Source organism: Neovison vison, chromosome 9 (assembly GCF_020171115.1).
Source record: "Neovison vison isolate M4711 chromosome 9, ASM_NN_V1, whole genome shotgun sequence".
In the NCBI taxonomy this organism is placed as follows: Eukaryota; Metazoa; Chordata; class Mammalia; order Carnivora; family Mustelidae; genus Neogale; species Neogale vison.
The window spans coordinates 22,875,074-22,887,613 of NC_058099.1; the positions used below are offsets into that span (position 1 = coordinate 22,875,074).

Here is a 12,540-nt window from a genome sequence, read left to right on the forward strand (position 1 = left end):
AAGTGAATACTCAGATGACTGGTTATAATTTAGAAGTAGGGGGGAATCCCACCCACCTAGAATAGTTAGAAGACCAGTACAATTCAGCAAAAAAGTAAGGGCAGCTTTTACAAATGCTCTGAAGACATCTGATGGGGCAGACTGTCAAGAGCCTAGGAGCCCTCAGGGTAATGAACTCGGCTGCTCAGTAGGGGATGATAGGTAGGAGGATGCGTCCTGAGGTCTGGCCCACAAACTTCTCATCTACACCTAGAGCTTTTATCTTGGAGACGCATATGGATTTTCTTTCCACTCCATCTTATGCAAGGGAAAGGTACTGTGTTCCCTGTTCCCGTCTTCTGCCTGAACTCATGTGATGCAACAGAACCGCTGATCCTAGGGTCAAAGACTAACCCCACAGCATTTTTTTATATATGTTCAAGCATTATGTAAATAGGCTCTAGGCTGTCTTTATCTGTTTCTCTCGTAATAATCTTTTGAAGATTTTAATCCAATGAGAAACGAAGGGAGAAAAAAATGACCTAAGAATTAACCCAGGGCCATGTAGCTCCAACGCACACCGCCCCACACAAACCTCTGCTTCTGCTGGCATTTCCTGTCAGAAATAGGTCTCAGCTGTGCAGTATTCTCCCAAACCCACAGCACTCATGTGCGAACATTCCTCGGCAAGGGATCCCGTGCTGGGCGGCCATCACCCACAATCCTATCCATGTTCTCTTGGGCCTTGTCCTGTACAGGGGTGGCCTCTGTGAGTTGTGCTTCAGGACAGAGAAGAGTCTGGGTGAGGCTGACTCCTTCTGCACATGAAGGGTTGGTTCAGAAGAGGGGCGCTACAAGGAAGGATGAGAGAAGCCTCCACGACAGCTTTGCGAGAATAAACTCCTCTTTGAAAGCCCAGTGACAAGCTATGCCTGTGTGCGCGTAGACTGGCTTAAGAGAATCATTAACCGTCATTGAGTAAACGAGTCTCAGTTTCGACTTGTCCTGGCAGCCCCCACTGGAGTTGCCCACGTGAGAAGCAGCTGCATGAGGAACCAGGCGTGGGGGGCGGTGGAGGGGCTGCCACCAGGCTCCATGGCCTGATCTGCCACGGAACCATCTAGAGCACTGTACTAGGTACCATGCACCCCTCAGTGTCCTCCCACCGCAGGTTGGCTATCGACCGCACTGTATGACCTCTTGTCTCACTGAGGTGCCCCCTCCGGTAATTTGGTGGCCCATGGTTTTAATCAGCCAATCCCAAGCATACCCTTCAAACCAGTGTCCTCAAGTGACCAACAGATAGAAATTTCACTATATTTAAATCAGTTAAAGCAACTACCCAAACAGAGACCTCTTCTTGATCAGCCACTTGACATGAGAGGAACATGCTGGATCACTTTCAAATGGAGCTTTGTTCAGGCTCCCGCTGATCATGACTGAATTGATCTTTTATTCTACTTTGCCTCTTGAAGATGTCCACAGCACACAAACTCCTGGACATGTCACAGTGGGTATGAGGCACAGATCAAGACCCAGGCCGCCATCTTTCTTGACCATTCATCTTCTGTCTCTTTGCAGGTATGCTCCACTTGTGTTCCCCAGAACAGCGGCTGCAGCTGGGAACAGCATCTCCTGGGAACTCGTTAGAAATGCAAGTTCTCAGGCCCCACCCCGGGGCCTACAGAATCAAACATGCTGCCAGGGGGTTGCCTTGCAAGCTCTCAGGGGATCTTAATAAAGGTTTGAGAATCACCGTTCTACACCTTACCTGGCAAACTATCTGTGCCCAATGGCAGTTGCCGCTATTACTAGAAGTCCTAACCCCTGCTGGGTCTCCCTAGGTTGTTCATTATGTGAGGCTGGTAATAAATTGATATCATATAAACACCCTGGGTGATTTATGTGAGGGGCTCAGATATGTATACCTTGTTCCTAAAGATTCTTCTAAAACAGGAATTTCCCATCTCAAGATACTGATTGTCTAAAATTTTTCTGTTAATTTTGAGAGAGCTATCACCCACCCAGATGTGAATATTCTGGGTTACAAAAATGTTAGTGATTACCAAAAGCTCACCTAATGTCAAAAGATACAGCAAATGTGTACTGTTTTTCCAACAGTCCAAACATTTGGACAACAAACTCACAAAACCCTGGTGAAAATACACCCTGATTTTGTAACATTATGAAACACCGAGGGGGTGCTGGACGTACTACTTCACAGTATCCTTACGAAACCCAAATAAGTCCATGCATAAGAAATGCACATCGTAAAGTTCAAAGCTCTACCTACATCTGGAGGTCATAAAAGGTTGACCTGTTGACCCAAAGGAATTTTGTTGTATCCACAAATTTTTAAAAAGTTTTGAAACTAGTTCTTTCTTAAATGGGAGATCCCACATTTTTAAAAAGCAGATTTCCCACTTCTCTAGATGAGTGGACGTAACAACATAGAACTCACTTGCATTCTCACGGGGTATAAATTCTCTGGATCCTAACCAAAGAGCGGTGTCTGCTCTCCAGGTCCTCACTGCTGCCCCCTCAGCCTCCATGTTACATGTTGGCCCCTGGAGCCTTTAAATCTGCAACTCCTCTCCACCATAAACAATCCTTTTCACTGTTATTAATGGTATCCTTCTTTTTTTTTTTTTTAAAGATTTTATTTATTTATTTGACAGACAGAGGTCACAGGTAGGCAGAGAGGCAGGCAGAGAGAGAGGGGAGGAAGCAGGCTCCCCGCCCAGCAGAAAGCCTGATGTGGGGCTCGATCCCAAGACCCTGGGACCATGACCCAAGCCAAAGGCAGAGGCCCTAACCCACTGAGCCACCCAGGTGCCCCTAATGGTATCCTTCTGCACTGGAAATGCTCAATACCTACTCTGTTCATTTGAATTTCCCAGTTTGACAAAAATGTTGACGTTAACAGAATTCATGTTCCATTCTTAGTGTCCATTTTCTGTTTAAAGATCCATGAGGTATGATTCAATGATTCACTTGTAACTAAAGAGCTTCGGCGGAGTGCTTTCTGAGTCCTTGCTCTGAGCATTACCCATGAAATTTCTCCAAGAACCTTCACAACAATTCCATGAGATAGGTATCATCATTATCTCCGTCTTACTGATGAGGAAAACGAGGGACAGTGAGGTCATACAGATACTAAGAGAAAAGCCAGGACTTGAGCCAAGGCTTTCGGACACCAGAAACCTTGCTCGTAACTAGTCAGACCGTGCGAGGTGCTACCAGCCCAGGGGACCACTGTCTCCATGCATCAGAGCCCATTTGCTGTCTCCATCAATGTCACACCACCTGATGACGGATGTCACACCACATAATGATTATCATCCAGCGAGTTGAACAACATTCCCAAAAGGGATCCGTGATGAAATGTGGGTAGTTCAAACGGCCGACAGCAGGGGTCCCAAAAGGGCTGGGCAGCCCAGAAGAAATATAGAAGCACCAGTACCGAGCCCTGGTTTCCCTTAAATACTGACAAATCATAACCCACAAGCCCCGCTGCTTGGCTTTTTTTATGAGGACTTTTTAGTGATGACTGCTATTCTTTCTCAGGGCTCTTGCCAGAGCAGTGGCTCTTTGTCCCAAGAGACTAAAGCCTGAAATACTCAGAGGTCCAGATAAGGGGCCAGAGAGGTGGGTGTATGACCTTGCACATGTACAAGGGACCTGTACAGGGATGGTCCCTGCAAGAATCGGAGTTTTTGTTTTGGTTTGGTTTGTTGTTGTTGTTATTGTTGTTTTTACTGAAGGGTTTGGGGTTTGGATCTCTAAATGCTCTGAGGGGTCCCTGACTTGGGAAGTTGGACTGGGCTAGATCACATGTAAATGGCAGCCAGGACTTCTGCCCAGGCTATGCAGACCAACCTAAGCGGCCTGGATCAAATGCAGATTGGCACCCTGGCCCCTGGTCCCACACCGTAACCCGGGTGGTATTCTAGGCCTTATCGTTTCAAGGCAAGAAGAGGTACTGAGATGTGAATCCAAGGAAATGCCAAGGAAATGCCAAATGTGTTTCTCTGCAAGTGCACGTGGGGCCAACCTAAGCCGCCCACCCACATCCAGGCCTTCTCAGGACAGAGAATGGGATCAGGTGGGAGCCCCAGACCCACTAACTGTGTGCGAGTTTCAAGACGGGGGCAGGGAGCCCGAAGTGAGATCCCCAGAAGGTCAGACTTCACGGAGGCACTTCCAGGCCCACATACCCACAAGCTCATCCCTCTCCTCCTGCCCCCAGGACTCTAGCTCAGGAGGACTCTTGTGGAGTTCCCACGCTCATCGGCGTACCCCTTCCAAACCAGATGTGTCGCTAACACAAGGGACTGGAGTCAGGAGAGACTGGGCTTAATACAACTCTTCCACATCTCTCTGGGTGAGCTTGGATATCTCTGTATCCTCCCTTGTAAAGTGAAGATAATGCCGCACACAGCTCAGAATTAAGGTAACCTATGCAGGCGTCTGTACCTTGTAAATCAGCATAGAGATGCAAAAGATCGTTTTCATTATTCCACAGAGTGGGTTCTCACGAAATGACAAAAATTCTCTAAAAAGCATGTGTAGGTTGGGTTGGCCTTTCATATTTGTGACCATGCTTATGCTGGTCCCTGTTAGAGGCCGAGACCTTGTCCACATGGCTCTGTGGGCTATTGCACATGCTGACCTCTGCAACATGTACTTATCTTCCCACATGCCCAAGGAAGACTGTCTTTCTCAAGGATGCAGATGTATCATCCTCTCCCGAGGCTGATTTCCAATGAGACTCCAAAGCTTCTCTCCCAAGAGAGTGTTACTCATTCAGTTAGAAAGTACATCAGATATTTCCATGCACTGAAACCCAGCTTGGAAGGCTTTCAAAAGGATGTGAGCCTCCCAGTTTGTCTTGGTCTTTCCCAGTGCGACTCAATCAGTCTGCTTCTCCCTTGTTGGCTCCCACTGGGGCTGTTGGAACCACCTGCACTGGAATGTGCCCCCAGGAAAAGTAGAAGCTGCCACCATCTGGGGAGTAGCAATTCAGGACAGGAGTCAATACGGGGGCTCCAGCACTCTGAAGTGTGGGTTCAAATCCTGGCTTTGATACTCTCTGTTCATGTTGGGTCCTTTCTCTGCAAAATGCGGAAAATACAGCATTTCCTGCCTCCTCAGTTTGTTAGTATTAAATGACATAATGGGTGTTGAAATGCCCTTTAGTCTCATTATTGAGTTTGTGCCTTTAGCTACTGACTGAACCTCTTCATGCTTTTGGCTTTTCCTTTCTCATATTTAGTGTTCCAAATGAGTAATAGACTAACAAGAAACCAATAAATGCCTCCTGCTAATTAGGAAGGTTATTATGTTATATGTGATTTGACCCAGTCTTCAGGACTTGCTCCAGTGCCTCCTCTCCGGGGAATGTTCTGCAACTCCTAGAGGCTGGTTTCCCTGCTCACGTGAGTGGCTCATTTGCATAAGTAATTGTTTGTGTTTCTCCTTTAGATTATTAAAAACTTAAGGTTAGAAAAAAAAGCCGATCACACAGTGCCTTTCTGAATAGATGATGTTCAATAAATGGCAATTGTATTATTACTCCCCAGAATTATTATTCGCATTCATTCTGCTATACAAGCACTCTGCTCTGTCCTGATATTATCACTTTGGAATGTCCCCACAGGTGGAAAGGAGCAGAGAAAGTTGCCAAAGATGGACCTACTCTTCTTTTGCAAGAGGTAGGATGAGAGATCCATCTTTTCTCATTGATCAGGCTCTGGATTCAACTGGAAGATTCCATTTAAAGTACCACAGTTTCTGAGTATTTCATTCCAGCGGGGGTGGGGGAGAAATCCCAGATGACCATGGCAAATGGGTCACAGGACATCTGTCCTCTCAGGATGTAAGTATGTAAAAGGTAGTATCTTTCCTCTGAAGGATGAAACGTGGGGACACTGACGTTTTGGTGTTGATAGTGCCTTCCCAGGGAAGGCATGCCGTGAGGACCCGGGGAACGAACGGATGGAGGAATCCTCAGGTGACAGACCTGTGTCTGAAGCAGCGGGAGGAACTGATGCTGGACACAGCCCTGGCCTTTGTCAGAATGAAAGGGGAAAATGTAAAAAGCTGTTCAGGCTCTGTGCTCCAGAGGTCCTGTCTCGATGCCTCACGGGACACAGCGATGCTGTAGATGGGAATGGGGGGTTCAGGGGCTCAAGGGCTCTGCCTCCAAACCATCTAATGACAACCACATGCCAGGTACTTCACGTGTCTCAGAGCTAAACCTTGCGAGAAGCCCACGAGGTCGAATGCATGAGCTCACTGCACAGACGAAGGAACAGCAGTCCAGACTAAAGACTGCCCAGGACCCTTCAGCCTAGAATCCTCGTCTCTCTGTTCCGCCGCGTAGGGAGGAGCCCAGGCTGGTGAAGAGGTAAGGACTTGTGCTCGTTCTCTTTCTCATTTCCTGACATACTGCAGGAGTGCTAGGCTCTAGAGGAAGGCTTAGGACCTTCCTCCTGACAGTCCCCTGAGAACTCTAGGAAGGTGGAAGAGAGAGGGAGCATTTGCCAGATTCGGAGAGTGTGCCCTAGGCCAAAGCACAGCATAGAATTATTTACTGATATGGTCACCAAGACCCACTGACCTCTCTCCTTTCTTAAGTCTCTCCCTGTCTCTCTCTCTCTCTCTCTCTCTCTCCCACACACACACACACACACACACACACACAAACAGCATATCCAAACCAATGACAACACGTGTTAATTGAAGCTGATAACAGTCGCGAGAATCATCGGCATCTTCCCGGGTCCAGGACGAGCTCAATTCCACAACTGAACAGGCACAAGTATTTGTCTTTAAACGTATCATACACTCAAGAGAATTCAAAAAAGACTGACGCAGTCTTTCTTGAAAATCCACCGGGTCCCTCCTGGGATTACCCAAGCCCCTTTGGAAAGGGGTGGCCCCCTCCAGCGTTAGCTGCTACTGACTCCCCATTCAGAGAGCAAGTCCTTTCATAAGGCTCAGCTGTTCTCAGGCATCCAGGAAAGCTGTTCATGCAAAGGCAGAAAATGTGACAACTGTTGGAAACCCTCACACAGGCTAGGAGCCACTGAACCGCCTCTGGAGCGGCCACTTCGGGTCGGTTAAAGCCGCCCATTATTCAGTTTACATAAAACACCCAGCAGCTTCATGGCACGAGTAAGTGAATATCTCCATTCTTATCATGTTTGACAGGACACACTGGCCACACTGCCTCGCCACTAGCTTTAGAAACCGTAAAATAACTCCATTAACCATCCAAATATACATGCACAGAGGGAAAGGGAAAAGAGAAAACAACAACAACAACAACAAAAACAACAACAAAACAGCCTTCCTTAGTTCTGAAGGACCAAGTTCAAAGACTGCCCAATAGACCAAAAAAACCAAAACCAAAACCATAGCATTTCAACACTGCCGACAAATGTCCCTCTCATTTCAGTGGTCAAGTCTCTAAGACATTTAAAATGTGAAGACATTGGTAAAGACAGTCCCAGTGCCCTGGGAACCATATCAAACGTTCTTTAAAAAAAAAAAAAAAAAAGGCCTGTGTGCATTTTCCCCATGAAGAATCTGTCCAAAGATTTTGAAAACACTTTAATATACTTCAATTCCAAAACATTACACACAATTTCTCCGACAGATTTATATGTGTTTCCAGAGAACTCTTGGACCAAAAAAAAAAAAAGGTACTTAGGTAGAAGAACGTCTGGAGATTCTTTTAGGCCAATATGTGAACAGACCTCTTTTAATTGTTAATATTTCATACGGCAGCAGTAATCATTCCCTCATCTGCGAAGGAGATATATAATCCAGCTGCGGTGGCTCCAGTAAAAATACCACATCTGTGGATCGTTGGCAACACTGAGGCAAGATTGCTCAAATCCACACAGTCCCAGAAAGTTCTCTTTTTTCACTCGAGATGCACAAGGGTACACTTTTCCAAAAGTGCATGTAAACTTGGCCAAAACTGGTTGCTCCTTCGTATGCTGAAAATAGGTTTCAGATTGTCCACCCCGGGAGAAGAAGGATGCTCTCTTGGAATAGTATGCCCAGGACCCAGATGCTCTAAGTAGTTCCCAGACCACCTCCAGGATGGAGGCTAGTGCCAATGTCCTTGTCAATATCAGAGAGAACAGGGAAAATGAACACCCCGGGTTTCAGGGAGGAGGTTTTACCGCGGGGCTGGCCTAGGGGCTGACTGCTGGTTTCCCACTTAAGAGACCGAACAGCTTCCTCAGGATCGCCGTTTTCTTGCTTCTCCAGTGTATGCAGTCAGAGTAGGACCGATCACTGGGTGACTTGATATTCCAGGAATCGCCCCACCCCCACCCCCATGCGTCTGGTCTTTTCCCAAAGCCCAGTAGCAAGCATCTTATTTCTAAGCCAGTCTTCCACATTCAAATCCCCAGCCCAAAGCGCGCCCTGGGGGTTTCTATCCACAGACGTCTAAGAGAAAAAGCAGCGTAGTTGAGCTTTGACAGACTTTTATCCCCCAAACACATGCCCGGCGGCTACTGTGCTGGAATGTCGATGGCCCCGAAACACTCGGGGTCCCCTTCCATCCCAGACAATAGAGCAAGAAAATAAAATGAAAGTGGACTTACTGCTATGGCTTGCAGCCTTTCCTTGTGCAACTCCGCCTCTGCCATCCTGGAGAAGGGCACACGGGGAGGGGGAAAAAGAAAGAAAAACAAAACACACGCTGTAGTCAACCCACGGAAATGGATGGGCACCCCGGGGGGCTGCGCTAGAAGCTCAGGGGAGAGCCGAGGGGCGGCCGGGGGTCCGCTTGGGGTGGGGGGTGGGTGGCGGGTAGAGCTGTGCGCACGGCTGGCTCGCCCCGGCTCAGCCTCCGGCCCCCGCCCGCCCAGCCGCCTGGATGCGCCCCAGCGCCGCCGCTAACTGCAGCTCCCGGCCGCGGCCGGCCGCGCCAGTCGGGGACGTGGGCCACGGGCAGCCGCCGGGAGGGCGCGCCCGCCCCGCGCTGGTCCTCCGCCCTGACGTCTTGGCGCCTCGCTCCGCCCCTGGGATGTGGGGGACCTGCGGCCACCGCCCCCGCTCCAGTGGCTCTAGCCGGCCAGGAGACGCCGGGCTGTCGCCACGGGGGAAGTTGGGGTCCCCAGGCGCCGACGGGAGCGCGCGTGCGGTGGGCACCTGGGGCGCGGGCGCAGGACGAGCCGCTGGGGCGCAGAGCTGGCTCCGGGGTGGACGGGCGCTCTCTGGAGTCTGAGCAGGGCAAGGTGGCGCCAGTGCCAGCCAGCAGAGGGGCCTCTGGCAGAAAGCGGGCCCCAAGCACGTGCTGTGACGTGCAGGCTGTGGCCGCCGAGTGTTCTGGCCGCCTTCTAGCTTATGCCAGATGCTTGGGCTCCACGTGGGGACATTTCCAGTAGGGAAGGGCTGCCTCGCCCACATGCCTTAGATGACAGGGTGCTCAGAGGTCACGTGGGCCGCGGCCAGGGTATATAGCTCAACACTGGCCACCTACCTCTCTGTATGCCAAATGTGGCTCAGAGAGACAACAGAGAGTTTGTAGTCTCCGTTGCTGGGGTAGGTGGGGCTTGACAAATCAAAAGTGAAAATGCCGGCAACTTGCCTACCCACTCTGAACCTCAGTTTCCTCATCTGAAAAATGGAATGTCGTCAGTGATTAATGAGATAAAATATATGGAGGTGCTTTGTAAAGGGCAAGCTGTTTCTATCATTATCCTGTGACATTTGGGGCTGAAACGCTCTCAGAGTCTTTACTTCTTTACACAGGCTCTGAAAGGAAAAGCAAAATCAGGTCACTAAAATAATTCACTATACCTTTAAACCGTACTAAAGTGCATCTTTTGTGACCAGCCCTGGGCTGAATGTGAGAGATGGATAAGACCAAGTCCAAAAGGAAATAAAGGCTAAATACAAACAAAATACCTCTTAACCTTCAGGACACTCACAAGAAAACTTTCCTCCATAAAATGAAATAATAAACACTGAAAGAAATGAAACAAAACAATCCTACCTCTTTAGACCCTTGATGATTCTATAAATGCAGGACTTGAAAGGCTTTTTAAAAGGTATGCACTTCGAATTTCCCAAAATCACCTCTTTCCTGGGCAAATTCTTGCAATTCAACTAAATTGCTTTTTCAACTTTCACAGAGGTTTTACCTGTCACTTGATGAGCAATTACTACTCTGCCCGAACACTGAAGTCATCACCAAAACAGCTTTACTGATTGATTGTTTTCTCTTCCTTTTCATAAGGGGTGTAGGTGGAGTTATTTGTGTCATAAATCCAAGCCAGTGCTCGAGTCAACATCCCACTCCAATTTATCCAGAAAGTCTATTTTCTGGCTAAGATCTATCACTTCCTTCCTTCCTTCCTTTCTTTTTTTAAGATTTTATTTATTTATTTGACAGAGAAAGACACAGAAAGAGAGGGAACACAAGCAGGGGGAGTGGGAGGAGGAGAAGCAGGCTTCCTGCAGAGCAGAGAGCCCAACGTGGGGCTCGATCCCAGGACCCTGGGATCAGAACCCAAGCCAAAGGCAGACACTTAATGACTGAGCCACCCAGGCGCCCCAAGATCTATCACTTTCTTCAAACACTTCATTTTCTCTTCACTTCCAGCACTAGCTCCCGCAGGTCAAGTTCTTTGCAGGGTGTTTGCTCACAAATAAACCCAGCTGTCATTGCTTTGGCCGACTGACTGTGTACCCAACAATAGGAGAGAATAACAAGATGAGAAAAGTGAGACCCGTGAGGCTGACAGTTCCAGCCAGAGTCATAACGCTGAGACTTAAACTCAGGTCAGACTTCCAGAGCTCATGCTCCTCCTCACTCAGCACCAGGCTCAGCCAGTGATAACAGAGGTAGGGCAGGCCCCCGGAATCAACAGGTAATGAATAAGAAATGGTCCTCCCTTGCCCCAGCTATATAGATATTAAAAGGGAATCGAGGAGCACGATGTAAATGGACTTAATGTCACTGAACTGTACACTTAAAAGTTTTTTTTAAGTGGTAAGTTTTATGCCAGGTATAATTTAACATAAAAAAATTTTTTTTCAAAGGAGTCATGGAATGGGAGAAGATATTTGCAAATGTCTTATTAGTAAAGGGCTAGTATCCAAAAATCTATAAAGAACTTATCAAACTCAACACCCAAAGAACAAAGAATCCAATCAAGAAATGGGCAGAAGACATGAACAGACATTTCTGCAAAGAAGACATCCAGATGGCCAACAGACACATGAAAAAAGTGCTCCACATCACTCAGCATCAGGGAAATACAAATCAAAATTACAATGAGATACCACCTCACACCAGTCAGAATGGCTAAAATTAACGTTAGGAAATGACAGATGAAGGCGAGAATGTGGAGAAAGGGGAACCCTCCTACACTGTTGGTGGGAATGCAGGCTGGTGCTAGGACTCTGGAAAACATCATGGAGGTTCCTCAAAAAGTTGAAAATAGAGCTACCTTACAACTCAGCAATTGCACTACTGGGTATTTACCCTAAAGGTACAAACTTAGTGATCCGAAGGGGCACGTGCACCCGAATGTTTATAGCAGCAATGTCCACAATAGCCAAACTATGGAAAGAACCTAGATGTCCATCAACAGATGACTGGATAAAGAAGATATGGTGAATATATATATATAATGGAATGCTATGCAGCCATCAAAAGAAATGAAATCTTGCCATTTGCGATGACATGGATAGAACTAGAGGGTATTCTGCTTAGCGAAATAAGTCAGTTGGAGAAAGACAACTATCTGTCATCTGATCTCCCTGATATGAGGAAGTGGAGACGCAATGCGGGGGGTTTTGCGGGGTAGGAAAAGAATAAATGAAACAAGATGGGATTGGGAGGGAGACAAACCATAAGAGACTCTTAATGTCACAAAACAAACTGAGGGTGGCTGGGGGGAGCGGGGGAGGGAGAGGGTGGCGGGGTTATGGACATGGGGGAGGGTATGTGCTATGGTGAGTGCTGTGAAGTGTGTAAACCTGGCGATTCACAGACCTGGACCCCTGGGGCTAATAATACATTATATGTTTATTTAAAAATAAAAAATAAATTTAAAAAATCTTAAAAAAAAAAAGTTGAAAATAGAGCTACCCTATGACCCAGCAATTGCACTACTGGGTATTTACCCTAAAGATATAAATGTAGTGATCCGAAGGGGTACCTGCACCCCTATGTTTATAGCAGCAATGTCCATAATAGTCCATCTATGGAGAGATGAATGGATATGGTATACATATACAACAGAATGTTACTCAGCCATCAAAACAAATGAAATCTTGCCCTTTGCAATGACATTGATGGAACTAGAGGATATTAGGCTAAGCAAAATAAGTCAAGAAAGACAATTCTCATATGATCTCACTCATATGTGGAATTTAAGAAACAAAACAGGATCATAGGGAAAGGGAGGAAAAAATAAAACAAGATGAAATCAGAGAGGGAAATAAACCATAAGAGACTCTTAATCATAGGAAACAAACTGAGGGTTGCTGGAGCGGAGAGGAGTGGGAAGAATGGGGTAACTG

The 12,540-nt window shown here is 47.3% G+C and overlaps 1 protein-coding gene across 8 annotated transcripts in view; it reads right to left on the reverse strand.

Moving 5' to 3' along the window:
• Window positions 1-12,540, reverse strand: part of PALM2AKAP2 (PALM2 and AKAP2 fusion) — a 451,099-nt gene that overhangs the window by 319,320 nt on the left and 119,239 nt on the right. For 3 of the 8 annotated variants that reach the window (XM_044265168.1, XM_044265164.1, XM_044265166.1), the window contains exon 1: window positions 8,607-8,644. Coding sequence is in view for 3 of the 8 variants with exons in the window: in XM_044265161.1 (XP_044121096.1) it covers window positions 8,607-8,652 (46 nt within the window). In the remaining 5 variants the exon portion in view is untranslated. Of the gene's footprint in view, window positions 1-8,606; window positions 8,656-12,540 lie in introns of those variants that run through there. The other 5 variants (XM_044265161.1, XM_044265170.1, XM_044265160.1 and 2 more) reach the window with 4 other exon arrangements.